Source organism: Procambarus clarkii, chromosome 23 (genome assembly GCF_040958095.1).
Source record: "Procambarus clarkii isolate CNS0578487 chromosome 23, FALCON_Pclarkii_2.0, whole genome shotgun sequence".
NCBI classification, from domain to species: domain Eukaryota; kingdom Metazoa; phylum Arthropoda; class Malacostraca; order Decapoda; family Cambaridae; genus Procambarus; species Procambarus clarkii.
The window spans coordinates 36345936-36370252 of record NC_091172.1 but is presented as its reverse complement, the minus strand read 5'-3'; the positions used below and the strand labels follow the sequence as shown (position 1 = coordinate 36370252).

The 24317-nt window shown below is 42.5% G+C and overlaps 1 protein-coding gene across 1 annotated transcript in view; it reads left to right on the top strand.

Moving 5' to 3' along the window:
- Positions 1-24317, top strand: part of LOC138367819 (mucin-5AC-like) — a 38908-nt gene that overhangs the window by 11803 nt on the left and 2788 nt on the right. Inside the window, exons 2-4 of the mRNA XM_069329795.1 lie at positions 4550-4798; positions 4883-5392; positions 14342-15656. Coding sequence (XP_069185896.1) covers positions 4550-4798; positions 4883-5392; positions 14342-15656 — 2074 coding nt within the window. The remainder of the gene's footprint in view (positions 1-4549; positions 4799-4882; positions 5393-14341; positions 15657-24317) is intronic.

Genomic DNA, 24317 nt, shown 5'->3' with positions numbered 1-24317 from the left:
TGAGTCGCTTCGCCAGTCTGTACGTGGGTGTGGGTATCTGGCTGATGATTGACCGAAGTGGGTTTCCAGGCTTGTGTGTCTTGACATTTCCATACGCGTATCCAGGTATATATTCCCCAATAATCTTTGGCAGGAGGAGTCCGGATTTCTTGGCGTTCACAGTTTCGATCAATTTGTTAACCTTTGCTTTCAATTCGGCTGTAGTGTCCTTCGTTACCCTTTGGAATTTAGTTTGATCAGAGAGTATGAGGTTCATTTTCGCCAGATATTCGTCTTTTTTAAGATTGACATATATTGGCCTACTATGCACAGAACCCCATAAAAGGTTGTTACAAAAGTTGGAGCAACAGACAGTAGTAGTAGTAAAAGGTAAGGTGCTTCCGTGGATAAGGGAGTATCTAAGCAACAGGAAACAGCAAGTAACTGTGAGGGCGGAGACATCAGATTGGCGAGAAGTCCCCAGCGGAGTCCCACAGAGCTCTGTACTTGGACTCATCCTGTTTCTAACATATGTAAACGATTTTCCAGATGGTATAGACTCCTTCCTCTCAATGTTTGCTCATGATGCAAAAAATATGAGAAGAATCAAGGCAGATGAAGATTGAAGAGACTGCAGGATGACCTGGATAAACTGGAGGAATGGTCCAGAAAATGGCTACTAAAATTCAACTCAGGAAAGTGTAAAGTAATGCAATTAGGCTAAGGGAGCACAAGGCTGAACACAAGGTACCATCTGGGAGGTGAAATCCTGCAAAAGTCAAATAGAGAGAAAGATCTGGGGGGTTGATATCAGACCGAACATGTCTCCAGAGACCCACATCAAAACGATATCATCAGCGACATATGCTAGACTAGCCAAAATAAGAACGGCTTTTAGAAACTTGTGTAAGGAATCGTTCAGGACCCTGTATTCCACTTATGTCAGACAAATCCTGAAATATCGAGCTCCAGCCTGGAGTTCATACATAGTTAAACACTAGACAAAGTAAGAGAAGATTCCGCTGTATGCCACCAGAACTCGTCCTGGTATGAGCTACGAGGAAAGGCTGAAGGAGCTGAACCTCACGTCCCTGGAAAACAGAAGAGTAAGGGGAGACATGATAATAACCTACAAAATTCTGAGGAGAATTGACAGGGTGGACAAAAACAAACTCTTCAGCATGGGTGGAAGACGAGCAAGGGGGCACAGGGGCAAACGTAGTTCCCAAATTTGAGACATTAGAAAGATTTTGTTCAGTGTCAGAGTAATTAACAAATGGAATGCACTAGGAAGCGATGTGGTGGAGTCTGACTCTATTCACAGTTTCAAACGTAGGTATGATAGAACCCAGTAGGCTCAGGAATCTGTAAATCTGTACCTAACCTAACCTAACCAGTTGATTGACGGTTGAGAAGCGGGAATATAGAGGCAAAGTGCAACCCCCGCAAGTACAACTAGGTGAGTACACACACACACACACACGCTAGATGGGGGACCTGGTAGTATCGGGTCTGTTCGATGCCCATATCTTCCCCCTTACTCTCCCTGTCTACCGATATCACTGTAACAGTTTTGATCACAGTGAACATCTTCACACTACATGCATTCCCCACCTCATGCCCTCGACATCTCCAACATACACGCCTCCCTATATCCTCTCCTCCCCCATAAACCCTCCACATGTCCTCCCACACACACTCCCCATCTCTTCCCTCACTCCCCACACACATGTCCTTTCCCCGTCTTCTCCCTCCGTGCCCACACATGCCCTTCCCTCGTCTCCTCCCTGCCCACACACGCTTTTTCTCCGACTTTATAACCAAATGGATGAGCCCTGAATGCAAATCTGTCATCAGAAGAAATGTCTTCTAATGACAGATTTGACATTGATGATGAGAATTCAGATCTCATGACAGATCTTATAAAATGAAGGTGAATATCTTATTTTACATTTTATTTAAACTAATACTTAGGTCCATTGACTCTGGGCTGAACATTTCACATCTAGTCTTTGTGAAGGGCGGGTACTGTTGCAATGCGCCCTTCAAGATGGGGAGCATTGGGCAGACCCTGACCATCTATGACACTCCTGATAAGTCATCATTAATCAACAAATTTTAATGTTGCTAGCCACAAGCATCTGGCATCCAACCTCGAAAAAATAAACATACATTCTCGATATGGATGAGACAGTGATGATAGGGTTAGATCAGTTGTGGATGAGGATTTTAATATCTGTTGTGGATTTAGTATTGCCATGATGACAATGAGTTTACTGGTAACTAAAAAGGATACCTTACGATGATTTCGGGGCTCAACGTCCCCGCGGCCCTGTCTCCGACAAAGATGAAAAGATATCTGTTTGACTTTCTCCTCCCTCTCCTCATACAACATTCTCCCTGCCTCCGTCCTTCCCTCCAAATCTCCCTTCCTCCTTCCCTATAATTCTCCCTCTCTCCCTCCCACCTGGTCTCCCTTCCTCACTCTCATCCTCTCTCTCCTGTTCTTTCTTCCTTTATCCCTCCCGTTCTCCTAATTGGCAAAACATGCTCGAGTAACGATGAATTAACTTAGAATCACCATTATCGACGTTGAATCACCTATGAATCGACGCCAGTAACTGCCGAGATGTATGTTGATAAGCACTCTTTGGATGTTTCAGACTTCATAGGCGTCGTTAAAAAAGGGAATCGGGGTCGACCAAACCACCATATAATCATAATTCACCATGGGGAGCTGTGCGAGAAAAACCGCAACTGTCTGGCATCCTTTCTTCAACAGACAGACAGACAGACAGACAGACAGACAGACAGACAGACAGACAGACAGACAGACAGACAGACAGACAGACAGACAGACAGACAGACGACAGAAACAGACAGACAAAATAAGAGCACAGCCCCTATATCAAAAATAGCAGACACCTATTTGGGTTGTCTTTGTGTAAAGGAGAGCGGCCGAGACAGCGTCCGGACACTGGCCACTACTTCACCGATCGGCCGGATATTAGCTCCCTCGACATGCCTCCTCCTCTGTCCCTCACCTCTCTTCCCCCATCCCTCCTATTTGGTCCTCGACAAACAACGCTTTTATTTGTTTTCGTAATTAGATGCTTCACTCGTCATCTTTCTCAAACGCACGACAAAAAATTATGCCCACATTAGATTATGTTCAACGTCAGGAAAATGTCATTGGGGGTGATTAACCCATTGTGCCCTGAAAAGCAGGGAAAATGTGGGTCGTCTTTGTGGGTAATCTCATCAAACCGGGTCTGCTTTTGTGACTGGTGTCGTTCTCAATTCATAGATATATATAATTATTTGTCATCATATTTTCTAAGGCATTTATTGCCTTTTGTTTAAATGAAATGTACAAAAAATTATACTTATGTATTAATTTTTTTTATTTCACTAGACGTTGTAAATGAGAAATATTTGGCTTAGTTCCGAAATCTGATCGCTAGGACTGTATTGATAACAGGGGAAGAGTCTGAGAAGGCTGGTCAGGGAAACAGAGAGGGTCCGGGCAGTCATCAACATGCCAAGTCTCTCATCAGATGTACCAATAACAATCGCAACATCTATGATAATTGCTAACTCTGTAAACAACCTTCAGCAACTGCAATACAGAAGCATTTAGAATCCTGTATTAAAGCATGAACCATCTGGTTAGAACTATCGAGATTCAAAATTAATTTAAAAAAATAGTCACATAGGTCCACAGATTTGACACAAGACGAGACGAGAACGAAAACAGTAGCGACGAGAACGAGTATGACGATAATGTGCTTTAACAGTGCTAGAACAAAGAGTAGACTCATCGGAGACATGATCAGAACATGCTAAATATCCAGGAACATGGATATGGTATTTAATTATTGTTTGCCTTAGTGGGAACAGGGCGATAGGTCATGGGTGCAACCTGGACACATAAATGGGTAAACAAAATACAACGAAGCGTTCCCACAGTATTCACCAAGTGGCAAACCGTTGATGAAATGGTAGTTGTGACCAAGTGTTCTCACGTCTTCAGTAGTATAAACGACGGGACACAAGATATTGACAAGTCCTGAAGGTAAACCGATATAAAAGAAACGGGTCACAAGAGCTGGTGATGATTCTCCATATATTGATATAGATATGAAGACAGACATCACCCCATATAATGATAAAGTTACAGAAGCTAAAAAGAGACGAAAGACCCGCAACTATAGACTTAAGGCTTAACCGCTTGCACAAACGCAGACGGACACAGACACATAAATTTCTTCTATACTCAACAATATAGACAAGCATAACAAGAGACAGACACATAAAGAAACAAAGACAACACACGAGACAAAGTCACAGCCTTTTACACGGGCAGACACAAGCACATACACAAGGTGAGGCCCAAACAATACGCAGACATAGTAAGAAACAAGATACAAAGGCACAGAAACAGTGAGACACAAGCACCTACACAGAGAGAGTCACACACAAGTACATACCCAGTCAGGCAAAAACACATCCGTAGACACGTCAGAAACAAACACATACGCAGACACGTCAGAAACAAACACATACGCAGACACAGCCCGACACAAACACATACGCAGACACAGCCAGACATCAGCACCTACACAGAGTCAGACACAAGCACCTACACAGAGTCAGACACAAGCACCTACACACAGTCAGACACAAGCACCTACACAGAGTCAGACACAAGCACCTACACACAGTCAGACACAAGCACCTACACACAGTCAGACACAAGCACCTACACAGAATCAGACACAAGCACCTACACAGAGTCAGACACAAGCACCTACACAGAGTCAGACACAAGCACCTACACAGAGTCAGACACAAGCACCTACACAGAGTCAGACACAAGCACCTACACACAGTGAGACATCAGCACCTACACAGAATCAGACACAAGCACCTACACAGAATCAGACACAAGCACCTACACAGAGTCAGACACAAGCACCTACACAGAGTCAGACACAAGCACCTACACAGAGTCAGACACAAGCACCTACACAGAGTCAGACACAAGCACCTACACAGAGTCAGACACAAGCACCTACACAGAGTCAGACACAAGCACCTACACACAGTCAGACACAAACACCTACACAGAGTCATACACAAGCACTTACACAGAGTCAGACACAAGCACTTACACAGAGTCAGACACAAGCACCTACACAGAATCAGACACAAGCACCTACACACAGTCAGACACAAGCACCTACACAGAGTCAGACACAAGCACCTACACAGAATCAGACACAAGCACCTACACACAGTCAGACACAAACACCTACACAGAGTCAGACACAAGCACCTACACAGAGTCAGACACAAGCACCTACACACAGTCAGACACAAGCACCTACACACAGTCAGACACAGGGCCAAGGTAGATAATAATAGAGTAGGCGTGAGGGAGAAGGTCAGGAGCTGGGGAACGGAGAGACGGACCTGCAGATTATCATACTAAATGCTCCGGAGCTTGAGTGGATTATGTGGTAAGGAAATTATAATGGGGGGAAGGTAAGGGAGATACAGAGAGTGGGGAGACATACTGAGGGTGAGAAGATATGCTACGAGTGTGTAGACACACACTGGGTATTGAGAAAGGTGATATGATATGATGATATGATACCTGCATATCATTCGTGTTTTCATTTAAATCAGAGATACAAATTTTCTTCCCCGAAAATTACAACTTAATAAACCCGGATCTTAAATCGTTTCAAAAACTCGAATTAACAAATTTTCCTAAGTATCTCCACACAGTTTCTCCTCAATATTTAACTCTCTGAAAATTCTGTGTTTGGGAACGTAATTTAGCCTGATTTCCTGGTGTTTTCTTGGTGGGTTAAATCCCCGTAATCTGGTGATTGTATTAGTCTCATCTTCTCTCGGTCTTGAAGGAAACTTTGAAGAGTGTTGATCCAGAGTTATTACTCAGAGATTAGACAGTAAGTTGGTGTAGTTATGCTCGGATATTGACTTACGACTCACCGCAGGGAACTGAGCAAACGCTAGTCACAGCCTCACACGTATATTTGCTCTCATAACACACTCACAAAACAGTCATTTAAACTCATAAGCTTAAAGACACTTACAGACGCCGACATGCTACCACATACACTCATAAACACACATACATAAATACACTTTCATACATACATATATTCTCATTAATACTCGCACTAAGACGTTGCCACATCAAGCTTTCTCTCTTATTCAGGAGCAATCCTCTGCTCCTCATAACGCCTCCCTCCCTCATGTCGTCATCCATCTCCCCGATACCCGTACCGTTCATTCCTACATCTCTTGCCCCCACCCTTCCTCTCCTCCATATAACTCATAATAACACCCCCTCATATTTTGATCTGCCTCTGGGCACTTCCTCCCCCTCCGTCCCCCTATCTTCTATTTTCAATTTATAATCCCCTTTCTTGACACAGCCTAATCTCTTCCTTTTCTCTCCTAACACTATATTCCCATTTACTTTCCAACCTTTTAAACTAGCACATAAGGTATCCAGGGTTTAAATATCTTAAATGCAAATAATGATAGCATCTCAAAAAAAAAATATATGTGATAAAGTAAAGATCGAAGGAAAAAAGCATAGATATGCTAGCATATATGGAGGCAATATATTTGTAAGTCAAGCTGGATGAAGTTATTTCCTGGTAGTACCAAATTGTGAGGAAGGAGGGAAACAAGAGCGGGAAGAGGGGTAAAACTTTGACTAAAAGACATAGTAGACCTTAGAGGAACTTATAGCACCAAACAACATTGAGGTCACAGACTTTAATACTTTATTACCCCTCACTCACGTTCCTCACTTGCTCTAGTTGCCCTTGGGAGGTGGTGATCTTTGAGGGGTTTAAATACCCCGAAATTACCATCTCTTTTAAAGGTCTGAGTTTGGTTCAGTGGGTTAAAGACGTACCAGTTACTTCAGTGTTGGCTAAGGTTCGAATCTCCTGGTAGGAAAGTGTTCTAAAGTTCTAAAGTGTTCTATATTTTGGTAGTAGTCTTTCCTGTAGACATTTATTATTAAATATGACCGAAAAAGTAAGATTAATAATTCTAACACGAATTTTCTCAATTTTTCTTATATTTTTTTTCACTGTTGATGGTAACTGAAAAATCAATTCTCCAAAATTCATTTTTATTTCTAGTCTGAGGCGACACTTGAACGCGTTTCGTAATAACTTATTACATTTTCAAAGAATTTTGTTTACACACACACAACTATAAAAAAACAGAGTTTAAATAGCTTCGATTTTATATCTGCATTTGGGTGAGGTGATATGTTACAGCAGTTTTGGATGAGGTGAAAACAAACTTTCAACACAAGACAGAACACGAAACAATGGGTATAATATTTTGTAAGTTAAAGGGAAGAATGGAAGTAACTGCAAAGGGCCTATTGGCACATATTTCTTGATGCTTCTATATTGGTGCGGAGTCTTGAAGTGGGTAGAATGTAGTTGTGCATTAATTGGCTGTTGATTGCTGGTGTCGACTTCTTAATGTGTAGTGCCTCGCAGATATCAAACCGCCTACTATCGCTGTATCTATCGATGATTTCCGTGTTTTTTGTTAAGATTTCTCTGGTGATGGTCTGGTTGTGAGAAGAGAATATATGTTCCTTAATGGAGCCCTGTTGCTTATGCATCGTTAATCGCCTGGAAAGAGATGTTGTTGTCTTGCCTCTATACTGAACTCTTTGAAGCTTACAGTCCCCAAATAGGCATTTGAAGGCATAGACGACATTGGTCTCTTTTAAAGCGTTCTGGTTTGTGTCTGGAGAGTTTCTCATGAGTAGGTTGGCCGTTTTCTTGGTTTTATAGTAGATCGTCAATTGTATCTTCTGATTTTTGTCTGTAGGGATAACGTTTCTATTAACAATATCTTTCAGGACCCTTTCCTCCGTTTTATGGGCTGTGGAAAAGAAGTTCCTGTAAAATAGTCTAATAGGGGGTATAGGTGTTGTGTTAGTTGTCTCTTCAGAGGTTGCATGGCGTTTCACTTTCCTTCTTATGATGTCTTCCACGAAACTATTGGAGAAGCCGTTGTTGACTAGGACCTGCCTTACCCTACAGAGTTCTTCATCGACTTGCTTCCATTCTGAGCTGTGGCTGAGAGCACGGTCGACATAAGCGTTATCAACACTCCTCTTGTACCTGTCCGGGCAGTCACTGTTGGCATTCAGGCACATTCCTATGTTTGTTTCCTTAGTGTAGACTGCAGTGTGGAAAACTCCGTCTTTGCAAAGACTGCAGTCTTTGAAAATGTAATAAGTTTTACGAAACGCGCTCAAGTAAAAGAAACGTAAGAAAGATCGAGAAAATTCGTGTTAGAATTATTAATCTTTCTTTTTCGGTCATATTTAATAATATATATATATATATATATATATATATATATATATATATATATATATATATATATATATATATATATATATATATATATACATATATATATATATTCGAAGTTGCGGCTGAAACAAAGAGATCAAATTCCAATCTGCAGTGTATTTACTATTCATTAGTTTGTAGCATTTAGTTTCATCCAATTTGAAATTCAATCCAGTTCCGCTGTTGCCCTCCTTTATTGCCATAGCAGTTAGTTGACCCACCAGGTTGTAGCGTTATTGGTTTACTTCCGATACTCAGATCTAATTAGCACTTAATTGGCCAATATCAAGGAGACATTGCGGTTTATTGGGTTTTAATTGGTAAGCCCTGAGATAGAAACATCGGCGTGTCACACATGTGTAAGCTTACAGTGAGGTTATATATGGCTCTCGTGGAGCTAGCGGTTTTGTTGATCAAAGGCTTGTGGTGTGAGTGAGGGTTTGAGCTGGGGAGATGGGCTTGAGGTTGGGAGAGGGTTTGTAGTGAGGAAATTGGTTTGTGGTTGTGAGAGCGGTTTATGGTAGTGGAAAGTTTGTGTTTGAAAAATTGGCGTGTAGTTGTGAGAGGGTTTGGTGTGGTGCGTTCGCCTTTTAATTCACATTTTGTTTATTAATTTTACATATTTAAATTTGCGGCAGAATTTAGTGGTTGCAGAGCTTTAGTGAGGAAATTTAAATATATATATATATATATATATATATATATATATATATATATATATATATATATATATATATATATATATATATATATGTATGTATGTCGTACCTAGTAGCCAGAACGCACTTCTCAGCCTACTATTCAAGGCCCGATTTGCCTAATAAGCCAAGTTTTCCTGAATTAATATATTTTCTCTAATTTTTTTCTTATGAAGTTATAAAGCTACTCATTATGTATGAGGTCAATTTTTTTTTATTGGAGTAAAAATTAACGTCGAGAGAGAGAGAGAGAGAGAGAGAGAGAGAGAGAGAGAGAGAGAGAGAGAGAGAGAGAGAGAGAGAGAGAGAGAGAGAGAGAGAGAGAGAGACAGACAGACAGACAGACAGACAGACAGACAGACAGACAGACAGACAGACAGACAGACAGACAGACAGACAGACAGACAGACAGAGAAGAAAGAGAACGAGACAGACAGACAGACAGAGAGATGTGGAGGATGGCAGAGATTGGAGCGAGGCCAGAGTCCTCAAGAAGGCGCCCCACTTGTGTTACTTTTTGCTACGTTTCAATGCATCACGAAAGCTGTGTGCGATCCAGTGATGGATAGCGAGGTAATGGACGCCAAGTGGAGCTGACGCTCATCATCTGTGTCAGCAACGCAGAAGATCTGCCTGGCTGGTCCACCTGCTGCTGCTTGGGAAAAAGATGTCGTAACTGACAACTTCCATCGTTTTCAGCCAAATGGAATCATAGTTTCCTGACTGAAACTCTCATCTATGTCAGCCAGGAAGAAGAATTTAAAGTTCCAGTTCAACTGAGTTAGATAACTAGTAAAATACAGGAAAATAATGTCATGCAACAGACTGCAACTGAAGAGGAAAGATTTGGAGAAAGGATAAGTTATCATAATAAGAAACCCCGTAACTGTGGACCTAGATGGCGTGATCAGATAACTTCATGGTTTTATAAGATAAAATATGTTTCCCGTGGGTTGTTATAAAACTCCTTGCTTCTCTACGGTGGTACAGTCGAGTCCTATACAATGCAGTAACAAAACTTTTTATATTTAACATGAAGGACAACACAATAATGAAAATACGAAACATTAACACTGTGGGAAAACAATTTATTGTTGGAAAAAATTATGTTTGAAAACTGTTAGTTATAAGCAGTCCTCGTGGTGATAATTGTGTCATTTACAAAATACCTTGTAAGGAATGCACTAGGTTCTATATAGGTCAAAGATCCAAACATTTGAAATTTAGAATTTCGCAACATAAATGTTGTGAAGGACATGACCAGTTGTCTAATGCTTTGTTTGTTCATTTGTCAGAAATTTCTCATCAAATTTATTGGAAGAGGGCTTCTTCAATAACGAATTGTAAAAGCGTTTTCAATAGAAACAATACTGAATTTAATTTAATACAGATTACAAAATCGTGCAATTTGATCATTAGTAGTAATTTGAATAATTTAGATCCTCATTTTATTGATCAGTTAAAAAACGATTTGAGTAAAATCACTGATACACATTAATCTCAATAATACCTTATTAATATTCTCTTATCTCATTATTCTCTTACGATTGTGAACATAGACATTGTTTCTCATCTCACCTCATTCCTCTCTTTATATCCACACCAATGAATTGTAAATCCATCCATCTGAAGAGGTATTATTATATACGAAAGTACTTAACTATATTCCTTAACCGAGGAAAAGATATTTGAATGACAAGGTACTGGGCACAGGAGAACCATATTTACTATCCGGATGTTCCACGTGACGTTAAAACGATGTTCATCCCGGAGCAACAAACACTCCAACCCTACACCACTTTTTCCACAGTTGTGTTCTTTCGATATGTCCTCTCTTATCCAGCCGAACATGAGGTCTTCGGCTTGCATTTGATGTGGAAGGGTCAATCCCTGTGAATTAGCATGACTGCATCGTATCTGACAACCTCGTGACCACTTCTCCGTTGACCCATCTCACGGTTAGCGTCTTGGAGGTGTGAATTTCCCATTGAAATGCGCGGACTGGCTGTCGCCGTGATTCTGTGGTTGTTCTGCTGTTCTTGCTGTTCTACCATGTACTGCTCTCTAATATCATTTATCCCCTCCCCCCCCCCATTATCCCAGTTTAAGAAAACCCATGGGTGAGGAACTCGAACAGGTTTTTCTTATCCCAGACAACAAAAGAACTAGCACATGCCTCGTTAAAAAAAATAAGTAACTAGCCTATCTAAATACATACATATCACAGTTAAGAAATGTTAAAAAATAAAAAATCTTAATAGTAACAGTTACCAAAGGTAACTCAAAATCCCTGCTGAGCATACAGTCCATGGCGCCCAGCAATCCTCCCACATGACTGAAATAAAAACCAATAACAAATCTAACACAAATCACAAAACAATTTATACTGGAACAACATTTCCACTGGTTCCTCAGTTCACCAGATTATTACACAAAATTATTATATTCATAATTTATCTTTTCTTTGTCATGGTGAACACAAAGTTTCCTAACTGGAAAATGCATTTAAAAATAATAAGAAATTAGACATTGCCGCCTACAATTACCGTAGTCTTGTTGTTTATTGAAAAGCCCATTTACTGTATTCTTCCTGTAGTTCTGCAACGTTACTTCGTGTTCTTCACCCATGAATGATGTTCTTCAGAGAATGTCAGTTGATGTGAGAAGATGTTCACTTCTCTTCTGACTGGTGTCATCAACTGATATAATTCGTAGTCCAACCGCTGCTACCATTGTAATGACGAACATCACCCATATAATAACCGCTGCTCGCTGTAATATTGTAATTCTCGGTCCGTCATATGAGGACCTAAATAATTACTCAAGAAAGACTGAGCTCTGCGTAGGGAACTTAAGGGAGAAGGTTGTGAGAGAGAGCGAGAGCGCGGGAGAACAGGAGAGAGGCTGAGGGAGAGCACGAGAGAGAGAGTGAGAGAGATATAGATATATTAGTTGCTACGGTCTTCGTATGACTTACAAAATAAAAATTAATGCTGCCACCACCCTGAGTTCCTGGACAAGCAGCCGAAGAGAGAGAACCATAGGACTTGTAGATCGTATAGTATCCTTCCGGCACTGGTGTAAGGAACAAATGAAAAGTAAAAGGTTCATGATCTGACACTCGAATAATTCTGAATCCACTTGAGATGTACTATAGAAGACATGGGAGCAAGGCTGGACACTCAATACTGACAAACCTCAACAATGGACTGACGGAGGAGTAGTACTGGAAAATTAAGGACACTAAGTCACTAGGGGGGGTCAATAGGGACGGTAAGCCCAAGATCACTAAGACAGAACCATTAATACACACTGGAATGACACTTAAAAATTACTTTTTAACACATATAAAAAGACACTTCCTAATTATGATCTCTAAATGAGGAAAAGATCATTGAATGACAAGGTGCTGAGCACAAGAGAGCCTTATTTACTTTCCACCCTACACAACTTCTTCAACAGTTCTTTCCTCTCCATGCGTCCTCTCTTATCCAGCTGAACGTGTGGTCTTCGGCTTGCATTTGATATGGAAGGGCTCTTCCCTATGTATTAGCATGACTGCATCGTATCTGACAACCTCTTGACCACGTCACCGTTGACCCATCCCATGGTTAGCGTCTTGGAGGTGTTGATTTCCCATAGTTTTGCGCTGACTGTCTCTCGCTGCGCCTCTGTGGCTGTTCTGCTGTTCATGTTGTTCTAATATTTATGGCTCTCTTGCTACATAATGACCTAGCTGACTACCTCCATCGTTGTCAACTAATTGCCTCAATAGAATTTCCTTCTGCGTCAGCTAGGGGGGATGAGTAACATTGCTGACAAGTCACATCGTTGATAGCTGGAGGAGAGAGTAGCTTTGGCTCACAACTTAAATTAGCCCTCATCATTTCACTCTTGTTATTTACATAATTGGTTTTGCATATCTTGCATCTTGATGTTTTTGTCTAGTTCCCCTCGCTTTTCCTATATATATGTACAGTTCTCTATTATTATTTTTCATTCATTATTCATTGGTATTCTCGTTTATTATCCAGTTTGTCTCTCCTTTCGTCTAATTTATTGGCATCTCGCTTGTGTGATTTTTACTAATCGTTCTACTAAGTTTTCTTTTTGCGATACTTTGTCTCTCTCTCTCTCTCTCTCTCTCTCTCTCTCTCTCTCTCTCTCTCTCTCTCTCTCTCTCTCTCTCTCTCTCTCTCTCTCTCTCTCTCTCTCTCTCTCTCTCTCTCTCTCTCTCTCTCTCTCTCTCTCTCTCTCTCTCTCTCTCTCTCTCTCTCTCTCTCTCTCTCTCTCTCTCTCTCTCTCTCTCTCTCTCTCTCTCTCTCTCTCTCTCTCTCTCTCTCTCTCTCTCTCTCTCTCTCTCTGTCTCTCTCTGTCTCTCTCTCTCTCTCTCTCTCTCTCTCTCTCTCTCTCTCTCTCTCTCTCTCTCCCTCTCTCTGTCTCTCTGTCTCTCTGTCTCTGTCTCTGTCTGTCTGTCTCTCTCTCTCTCTCTCTCTCTCTCTCTCTCTCTCTCTCTCTCTCTCTCTCTCTCTCTCTCTCTCTCTCTCTCTCTCTCTCTCTCTCTCTCTCTCTCTCTCTCTCTCTCTCTCTCTCTCTCTCTCTCTGTCTCTCTCTGTCTCTCTCTCTGTCTCTCTCTCTCTCTCTCTCTCTCTCTCTCTCTCTCTCTCTCTCTCTCTCTCTCTCTCTCTCTCTCTCTCTCTCTCTCTCTCTCTCTCTCTCTCTCTCTCTCTCTCTCTCTCTCTCTCTCTCTCTCTCTCTGTCTCTCTCTGTCTCTCTCTGTCTCTCTCTCTCTCTCTCTCTCTGACAACTCTCTTCTTTTATTTTTGGAGACTTTTTCTGTCACCAGATTTCATCCGTCACCGACAGGAAACGTTAATGGACGCGATCCTTTAAGCTGCATAAGAAGGGAGGACGAAAAGCCAAAGGAATATGGAACTTTGCGAGGGTGGAGGAAAGAAGGTAAGGTAGATGGGACGAAAGGAGAGATGAAGGAAACCAGGATGAGAATATAGGAATTCATGAATGGAAGCAAGAATTTGGAAAGAGGCACTGAAGTGATTCAGCAAAGAAATGAAAGAAGAGGATGATGGTAAAACGGCAGAAATAAAGGGAGGAGTTGAAGAAGGAAGGAGAGAAGAGTGAGAGGTAAAGAGTGGGATGACCATGTGAAGGGAGAGCGAAAGGTAGCTTAAATAACTTAATCTTGCATTGTCTTTATTTGTATAGGTTCAATGGAACGGTGATCTGCTCCTTCAAAGTACCATCCCTCTTGGGAACCTTCCTCCAAGAGTACCTGCCCGCCAGGGAACCTTCCTCCAGGAGTACCTGCCCGCCAGGGAACCTTCCTCCAGGAGTACCTGCCCGCCAGGGAACCTTCCTCCAGGAGTACCTGCCCGCCAGGGAACCTTCCTCCAGGAGTACCTGCCCGCCAGGGAACCTTCCTCCAGGAGTACCTGCCCGCCAGGGAACCTTCCTCCAGGAGTACCTGCCCGCCAGGGAACCTTCCTCCAGGAGTACCTGCCCGCCAGGGGACCTTCCTCCAGGAGTACCTGCCCGCCAGGGAACCTTCCTCCAGGAGTACCTGCCCGCCAGGGGACCTTCCTCCAGGAGTACCTGCCCGCCAGGGAACCTTCCTCCAGGAGTACCTGCCCGCCAGGGAACCTTCCTCCAGGAGTACCTGCCCGCCAGGGAACCTTCCTCCAGGAGTACCTGCCCGCCAGGGAACCTTCCTCCAGGAGTACCTGCCCGCCAGGGGACCTTCCTCCAGGAGTACCTGCCCGCCAGGGGACCTTCCACCAAGAGTACCTGCCCGCCAGGGGACCTTCCACCAAGAGTACCTGCCCGCCAGGGGACCTTCCACCAAGAGTTCCTGCCCGCCAGGGGACCTTCCACCAAGAGTACCTGCCCGCCAGGGGTCCTTCCTCCAGGAGTACCTGCCCGCCAGGGAACCTTCCTCCAGGAGTACCTGCCCGCCAGGGGACCTTCCACCAAGAGTACCTGCCCGCCAGGGGACCTTCCACCAAGAGTACCTGCCCGCCAGGGGACCTTCCACCAAGAGTTCCTGCCCGCCAGGGGACCTTCCACCAAGAGTACCTGCCCGCCAGGGGTCCTTCCTCCAGGAGTACCTGCCCGCCAGGGAACCTTCCTCCAAGAGTACCTGCCCGCCAGGGGACCTTCCTCCAGGAGTACCTGCCCGCCAGGGAACCTTCCTCCAGGAGTACCTGCCCGCCAGGGAACCTTCCTCCAGGAGTACCTGCCCGCCAGGGAACCTTCCTCCAGGAGTACCTGCCCGCCAGGGAACCTTCCTCCAGGAGTACCTGCCCGCCAGGGGACCTTCCTCCAGGAATACCTGCCCGCCAGGGAACCTTCCTCCAGGAGTACCTGCCCGCCAGGGGACCTTCCTCAAAGAAGACGTGCCCCAAAGGGGATCTTCATCCAAGAGGACCTGTCCCTAAGGGGGACCTTCCACCAAGAGGCCAAACCTGCCAGGAAACCTGCCCACAAGACCGCTATCCGCCATGGGGGAACCTGTCCGCCAAGGGTAAACAGCAAACAAATCTTGATAAATGAAAGAATTATGTTGAGGTTAGAGAACTATTGCCAGGCACTGGTTTATGATGTACAGATTAAGGCAAAGTTAGCTGGACAGCTATGCAAAGAGAGAGACAGTGTGTTTATATGTGTGTGTGTGTGTGTATTTACTATTTGTATTTACTATTTGTATCTGCAGAATCGAGCTATTAGCTCTTTGACCCGGCCTTTCTAACCAATCAATTTTCCAGTATTATGACTACAACATAAATTTGTCTTACACACGCGCATGCACGCGCACATCCGCATACGCAAAAACACATACACACACACTTTTATGTTTCTGATATTCACAAATAATCTTGCAGAGGGTATAGATTCATTTCTCTCAATTTTTGTAGACCAAAAATTGTAGTATTACGATTTTTTTAATTTTTGTTAAAATTACGAAAAGAATTAAAACAGAGAAGGACGAGAGCTTGAGGCGTCAAAAAGACCTAGACAAACTAAAGGAATTGTCCATCAAATGGTTGCTAGAGTTTAACCCAAACAAATGTAATGTAATGAAGATAGGTGAAGGGAGCAGGAGGCCAGATAAAAGGTATCATTTGGAGATAAAATTCTTCAAGAATCAGGGAGAAATACCTGGGTGTTGATATCACGCCAGACCTGTCTCCTGAAGCCCATATCAAGAGGATAACATTAGTGGCATATGCCAGGTTGGCCAACCTAAGAACGTCTTAATAAAATGGTGTAATTAAGGAATCATTCAGAGTCGAGTCTTGCATACCGCATATGTCAGATCAATCCTGGAGTATGCACTTCCAGCATGGAGTCCATATCTTTTCAAGCATAAGACTAAACTTGAGAAAAAATCAATGGTTTCCTACCAAACTAGTGCCCGAACTGAGGGGGGCATGAGCTACGAGGAGAGACTATGTAAACCTCCCGTCGCTGAAAGGCAGAAGAATTCGGGGGGACATGATCATCACATACAAGATTCTCAAGGGAATTGATAGAGTTACCTACCTTACCTTGTGTAGGTTTCGGAGCTGTTGGTTTTGTGTTGATTGGTTTCGATGACCCGGGGCCCGGTCATTGCCCCAGGCCTCCTCGTTGCTGGACTGGTTAACCAGGCTGTTAGACGCGGCTGCTCGCAGCCTGAAGTATGAGCGACAGCCCTGGTTAGTCAGGCATCCTTTGGAGGTGTTTATCGAGTTCTCTCTTGAACACTGCGAGGTGTCGGCCAGTTATACCCTTTATGAGTAGTGGAAGCGCGTTGACAGGTCTTGAACCTTCGAGACTGTAGATAGTAGATTGTGAGGTAGATAAAGATAGTTTATTTAACACAAGGGGCACAAGCACTAGCGGACACAAGTGGAAGTTGAGTGCCCAAATATGCCATAGAGACAGTAGAAAGAATAATGTTAGTGTCAAGTTGACATATGGAATGCAATAGGAAGTGATGTGGTGGAGGCTAACTACATACACATTTTTCAGTGTAGATTTGTTAGAAACCAATAGGCTCAGGAACCTGTTCCAAGCAGTTCAGCAGCCCCAGTGAGACAACCCACACTTTTCACCCGAATAGAAGCCCTGCCTGCCCCAACTCCTTCCAGCCCCCCCCCCCACCCCCAATAAGTGCCCACCTAAGTGCCCTCCCCAAACTCCCCCTTCTCCACAAGACTTACCTTCTTCCCCACCCCCAAACCCTCCCTTCTCCCTCATTCCCCCCAAGCCTTCCCTCCTCTCCAGCCCTCCTTCCTCCCCCACCTCCAAGCCCTTCCATCTCCCTCCCCCCCTTCCGCATACCAGATCCACCCTTGTCCCTCACACCCCCAGATCCCCTAGATCCACCCATCTCGGACCCTCCCTGTTTCCTACTCCAACGGAACATATACAGTTTCAAATGTATATATGACAGCCCAGTAGGCTCAGGAATCTGTACACCAGTTGATTGACAGTTGAGAGGCGGGACCAAAGAGCCAGAGCACAACCCTCGCAAACACAACTAGGTGAGTACAGACACACAGAACCCCAGAAAACAGCCGTCTAACTCTCAGGTACCTATGTACTGCGAGGTGAACAAGTGCACTTGGGTGAAAGAAAATCTGCCCATTTGCTTGTCCACCTCAGTTGGGAGGCGAATCCGGGCCTGAGGACTACGACCCCAGAACCCTGTCCACTCAGCCAAGAAGGACCCCTGTGAGTGTTTGTGTGTATGTGGGGGGGGGGAGAGAAGACTTAAGGTCACTTTATGAACGAAAGAATAAAATAAAGAGAGAGAAGGCGAGAGGGACAAAATAGATGAGAAATACATCACAAACGCATGAGATTTTACCTATATTTCAGCTATGGGAATTGCGCGCTGCCATGTTGCAATATGAACCAATATACTCCCACACCTGCAACAGAAATGCAACTGAAAAATTCTCAGTTCACTGATCTACCAGTCTCTCTCCCTGGAGACGTTCGAGTTGGTCTGTATTTCTTTAACTCTCCATCGCTAAACTCTGGTGAACAGACTCAGGTCAGGACTTGTAATCATCGTTAGGTAGTTGCATTCCGAAGTGCGGACTGGGCCTCGGAGTAAGTAATTTGGATGACTTTTTAACATTTCAAGATATAATTTTTTCGACCTTACTGTGTAAATGAGTACTGCCCTGTGTGTAGTATTTTTATAGGTTTCATGTCCAATATGTACTGATTAATAGTTAATAATAACGACCATTCTGTGTTGCTGGTGTAGGTGTTGCTATTGTGTTTATGTTGTCTTCTTTTCTTGCATTATCTATTATTACCATTTCTCACACGTTTATAAAATACTGACGACATAGCAGGTTCCTTAATACTCCCTAAAGTGCCTAAGAACCATTGGCGACTTTGTTCCGTAGTACAGTTGGTGATTGTTCCATGGGGCTATTGATGACTGTGAGCAACAGAAGACTATTGATTACTGAGCCACAGAGGACTAATGATGACTGAGTCACAGAGGACTAATGATGATTGAGCCAGAGGACTAATGATGACTGAGTCACAGAGGACTAATGATGACTGAGCCACAGAGGACTAATGATGACTGAGTCACAGAGGGACTAATGATGACTGAGCCACAGAAGACTATTGATTACTGAGCCACAGAGGACTAATGATGACTGAGTCACAGAGGACTAATGATGATTGAGCCAGAGGACTAATGATGACTGAGCCACAGATGACTAATGATGACTGAGCCACAGAGGACTAATGATGACTGAGCCACAGAGGACTAATGATGACTGAGTCACAGAGGGACTAATGATGACTGAGTCACAGAGGACTAATGATGATTGAGCCAGAGGACTAATGATGACTGAGTCACAGAGGACTAATGATGACTGAGCCACAGAGGACTAATGATGACTGAGCCACAGAGGACTAATGATGACTGAGTCACAGAGGACTAATGATGATTGAGCCAGAGGACTAATGATGACTGAGTCACAGAGGACTAATGATGACTGAGCCACAGAGGACTAATGAAGACTGAGTCACAGAGGACTAATGATGATTGAGCCAGAGGACTAATGATGACTGAGTCACAGAGGACTAATGATGACTGAGCCACAGAGGACTAATGATGACTGAGCCACAGAGGACTAATGAAGACTGAGCCACAGAGGGTAAGCGACGCCTCATAAAATACTCATCTCTGCTGAGAGAGAGAGAGAGAGAGAGAGAGAGAGAGAGAGAGAGAGAGAGAGAGAGAGAGAGAGAGAGAGAGAGAGAGAGAGAGAGAGATGATTATAGACGTAGATGACCTGAAGGTCACTTATGTCTATATAGGTATCACCTACTTCATGTGTGTTTGTTTGTCTGAGGTTGTGAGCTAGATGCCTGCGTCTAGACACACGCAACTTTCCATGGTGAATTATGATTGTATGTAGAGTGTCAGAGGCGGACTGGTTTCGACGTCCATAGTCTCCTTTCAAGTTATTTGGCTCTTATTTCGACAACCAATGACATGTGAAATCTAAAAACTGTGTTCGATTGTTCATAGTTTTTAGCAGATTTTTCAGCTGCCAATCACAAACATCCAAACCACAGCCTTCTTACTACTTTTCACCAAAATAACAAAAGCAAATATTCTGTTGTGGTTACCTAGTGTGTTGGTTGGGCTTGTATATTGCATGTTTTGCGAAAGAACAAATGGAAGGGAAGGAGGTTGAGAGAACTGAAGGGAGGGAGGGAGGGAAAGTAAGAGAGAGATGGGAAAGGAAACAATAGGAAGCGAGATAAAAGATAAGAATTATTTTCTACCACCAACGTAGCCACACATTTACAATGAAACCATCATATTTACATTTTCTTCTGTTCTCCATGGACAGGGTTAGAAATCTGTTAAACATATAATTCAGTGATTTATTGAACAATTAACCACAGAATGTGATTGTAGTGCTTTTAAAATGCTATGCTAACCTACAAACGTAAATACTCAGATTTACGTCTGTCTAGAATAAACAATGTTCGAGGTGTCTTTTTACATTGTTTCATTGATGTGCGTTTACAAAGGAGAAATGCAATTCTGACCAGCTTCCACATACCCCACATACCCAGTATACAAATACACATACACACACACACACACACACACACACACACACACACACACACACACACACACACACACACACACACACACACACACACACACACACACACACACACACACACACACACACACACATATATATATATATATATATATATATATATACATACATACACCTATGTCTCTCCTACTTTAACAGGGTAAGATAGCGTCTATTGAAACTAGAGTGATATTTAACACTTAATCACTGAAGGTGATTAAGATTCTTTTACATGCTCAGGTTATAAATACATGCATTGTGTAACAGATGTTTTACATATTGTATAGGTACATTACATTGTATAACAGATGCATTACATACTCAATCATGGGTACAAGTTCAATATATCATCAAGTGTTCCAATATTCATATAGTATTCACAGAGTTCAGCATATCTCAGCACAGGAGGGCGAAAGTCAGTCAATATTGGACATTCTACAGTATAATGTTCAAGGGAATGCATGTTGGTGGGCTCAACAGGAGAGTGAAAGGAGGGAGAAAAGCAGGTGGGAGACAGAACAGTAGGAAGAGGGAACTGGAGTGATGGGGGGAAGACAATGTAACAGAGGGAGATATGGAGAATATGAGGGAGGAAAAGAGCAAGAGGAGGGAAGAATTTAATGGGAGGAGGTAGAGAGAACTGGAGAAAGAGTACTAGTAAAGGACGGGGAGTGAATCGGAGAGGAGAGAGAGAGAGACAAGACAGACAAACAGACAGACAGACAGACAGACAGACAGACAGACAGACAGACAGACAGACAGACAGACAGACAGACAGACAGACAGACAGACAGACAGACAGACAGACAGACAGACAGACATCCGAGCAACACCAGCTACCCCCATTTTGTCCGAAATGCACGATATAAACAGCAAGATATCAAATTAAAACGAAGAATAAACTTAAAAGCTAGAGTCTTTGTTAAAACAGCTCTTCATAATAGAAGTCTTAGGAGAGCATTAGGGAGGAAGTAGCAGCACCTGGCCGCAGAGAATTGAGCACACAATGGGCAATACTCTACCTCATTATGACTGGAACTCCTGAGACTCTGAAGCTGAATTAGTCATTAAGAGTCGGTGCCAGGTGACACCAACGACCATCCGTCTTGGAGACAATGGCTCATTAACCCTGATAACATTGGGAGGTCGTGTCTTGGGTTTTCTTGGGATATCTGGGGGATATCTTGAGTCACGTATAATGAGAGAAAGAATTAATTTGGGCGCTATTGAGGAGTAAAGATATTCTGGACGAGGGGAAGAGAACGCTATGTATCTTACACGTGGAAAATTAGTTTCATAGCTAATTCAAACAAAACATAAAACAGCTTAAAAATAAAATATTGCTAAAAAATAAAATTCAGCAAACAGTGTTTGAGTGTTACTTTAATTTGTTGACATGGAAAATTATTTGTTTCAGAAGGACAGTAGAGAAGATTGGATGAAATACACTGCGTCCTCATCAATACAGGCCAAATGTTCACGTCGTGCAGCTGCCCACACCCAAGTTATTGAATAAAAAACGCTGTATACACGACGATTCAAAATTGATGATGTTCGAAGGTTCTCGAACAATACTTTGTTGACAACCTATGTTTGAAGCTGTGTAAATACTTCACCCACGTGTTACAAATGCAAATAATTGCCAGAAGAACCTAAACACCTAATCTAATCTAAACTTCGCCTAAATATACACGATATGCTTAAAAGCAATAATATTAATTTATATTTGACAAAATTCCTGTTTTCAATGAACAAACAGCAAGTTAAATTTAATGTGCCATTAGGGTCGGCTGCTGGATGGAATGAACATAGCCTGAGGACGGGATGATAAAATGTATGTTGATATGACCGACTTGTTATGTTACCTCTCCTCCTTCCTATGCTTTGTCTGGCCGCCAGGTGTTACCAACTGAGGGAGCAGGAAGTGGTTGGGCTTCTACGCACCTTCCCGTTCCTGTATAAACACAAGTGTTTTCATAAGTTTTTTTCCAGTATCTACAGATGTATGTGTTTGTTTTGTATTATTCGCATGAACAAATTGTATCAAGGGTAATACTGTACTCCCATGCATACGCTAGCACCAACTACCTCAGTGAGTAGTTTGTCATGTGTATTCACTTGTATACACGTGTATGCACTATGCTGAGCTTACTGGCGGTTCATTGAGATTTGTCGGGACTCTTCGAATTACCTGATGTCACACCCCCAGGAAGAAGCCTGTAGCAGCTGTCAAACTCCCAAGTACCTATTTAATGCTAAGTGAACAAAGGCATCAGGGTAAAAGAAACTCTTGCTATTTTGTTTCTGCCTCAGCCGGGAATCAAACCCGGGCCGTTAGGACTACGACCCTCGAGCGCTCTCCACTCAGCCGCGAGACCGAGTGCACAGCGTACACACAAACCCGAGTGAGGTGAGTGTGTGCTTGATTACATCAAAAACTCTGCACAGGATCCTTTAAAAATACAGGTGTAATTAAACTCAGTATCCAGACTTTAAACCCGAAAGTAAAAGAAAATATCGATTATACTGGACGGCAAAAATGGAGAGGCAATTTTTTTCCTGCATATAATGTGGGGAACAGAATCATGTTTATATTTTTACCTTCGGTTTGTATTGAATGCCGTAGAGGGCGAGCCTTACTGATTCTAGGAGTGAGAATGAAAGAGAGTGTGAGGTGGATGGTAAGAAGATAAGGAATGAGAGACGGTGAGTGAGTCGGAAAGGAGGGGAGATAAATAATGGAAGAACAACACATAGGGAGAGCTGGATGCAGAGATGAATAGATGACAAAGGTACACTTTTTGCATTTGCTGAGTAAAAAAAAATATATATATATAAATCTATCGGTATTTAATGTAACATAAAATTGTCCAAAATATTGGCAAAATATTTAAAATACTATGTAATTGTCTGGAAATGCTAAGTAATATTTGTTTAATCTTGATGCGATATTTTACGTCTTTCTTCTCAACTGCAAAAGCTTAAAACGATTTCTCACATTCCTCATTTGGAGAGACGAAGAAAGATCTTAGTCCTCATCTGAAAAAGCTTGATAATGCCTCACTTCTTATCTGGAAACTGAGTTAGGTCTTACTGTTCATCTGGAGAGGTTTAAAAAAAAATGATAAAAAATTTTTTGGTATTTTATTCATTAAATAATTTTGTGAATTTGTACGTATTTCATTTTATTTATTTTGTTATTGCATCTTTTCAGAAGAGACTCCCAAATATTTTTTAAAACATGTTAAATAATAATTAAAAACTGTTTATAAGAGGTAATTAATAGATCTACTAGAATTAATTAATTACAATTTCTGAAGTCGTTTCTAAACTTAATTGCTTCAGTGTTTCTTAAACAATAACTTAAATTACAGAACAAAAGTTCTTGTTAAATAACGTGAAAATTTTCTGAGCGTAAATCAAAAGTTTTTTCATCCTTTCTTCTTGTCGTTCTTCTCAGTCTTTTTTCTCACTCCAGAGATGGAAAAGTAACAATAAGTGAGTGGATCTCGACACCAAAAGATTTTTCTTTGTCTTCATTTCTAAGAGCAGCCTCGCTCTCTTCCTCTTCTTGTGTTTATCTCTTTTCCTCTTCCTCTGTTCTTCTTCCTGTGTTTGTATCTCTCTCTGTTCCTCTTCCTTTGATTCTACCCCTCTCTGTTCCTCTTCCTGTGTCTCTCACTCTCTTCCTCTTTGAAAACTCTTTGTTTCTCATCCTGTGTCTCAGTTTCTTTCTTTTTCCATTCGTGTGTAATTTATTCTCTCTCTCTCTCTCTCTCTCTCTCTCTCTCTCTCTCTCTCTCTCTCTCTCTCTCTCTCTCTCTCTCTCTCTCTCTCTCTCTCTCTCTCTCTCTCTCTCTCTCTCTCTCTCTCTCTCTTTCTATTTCTCTTCCTATTTCTGTATTTCTCTATTTCTCCTTCACTTCCTTTACCCCTATTTGTGTCTCTTGTTCACCGTCAAGTATATCACAGCTGTCATTATCACCGTTGGGACAATCACTGTTGGTGCCATCAGTGATGCGACCATCAACGTGGGGGGC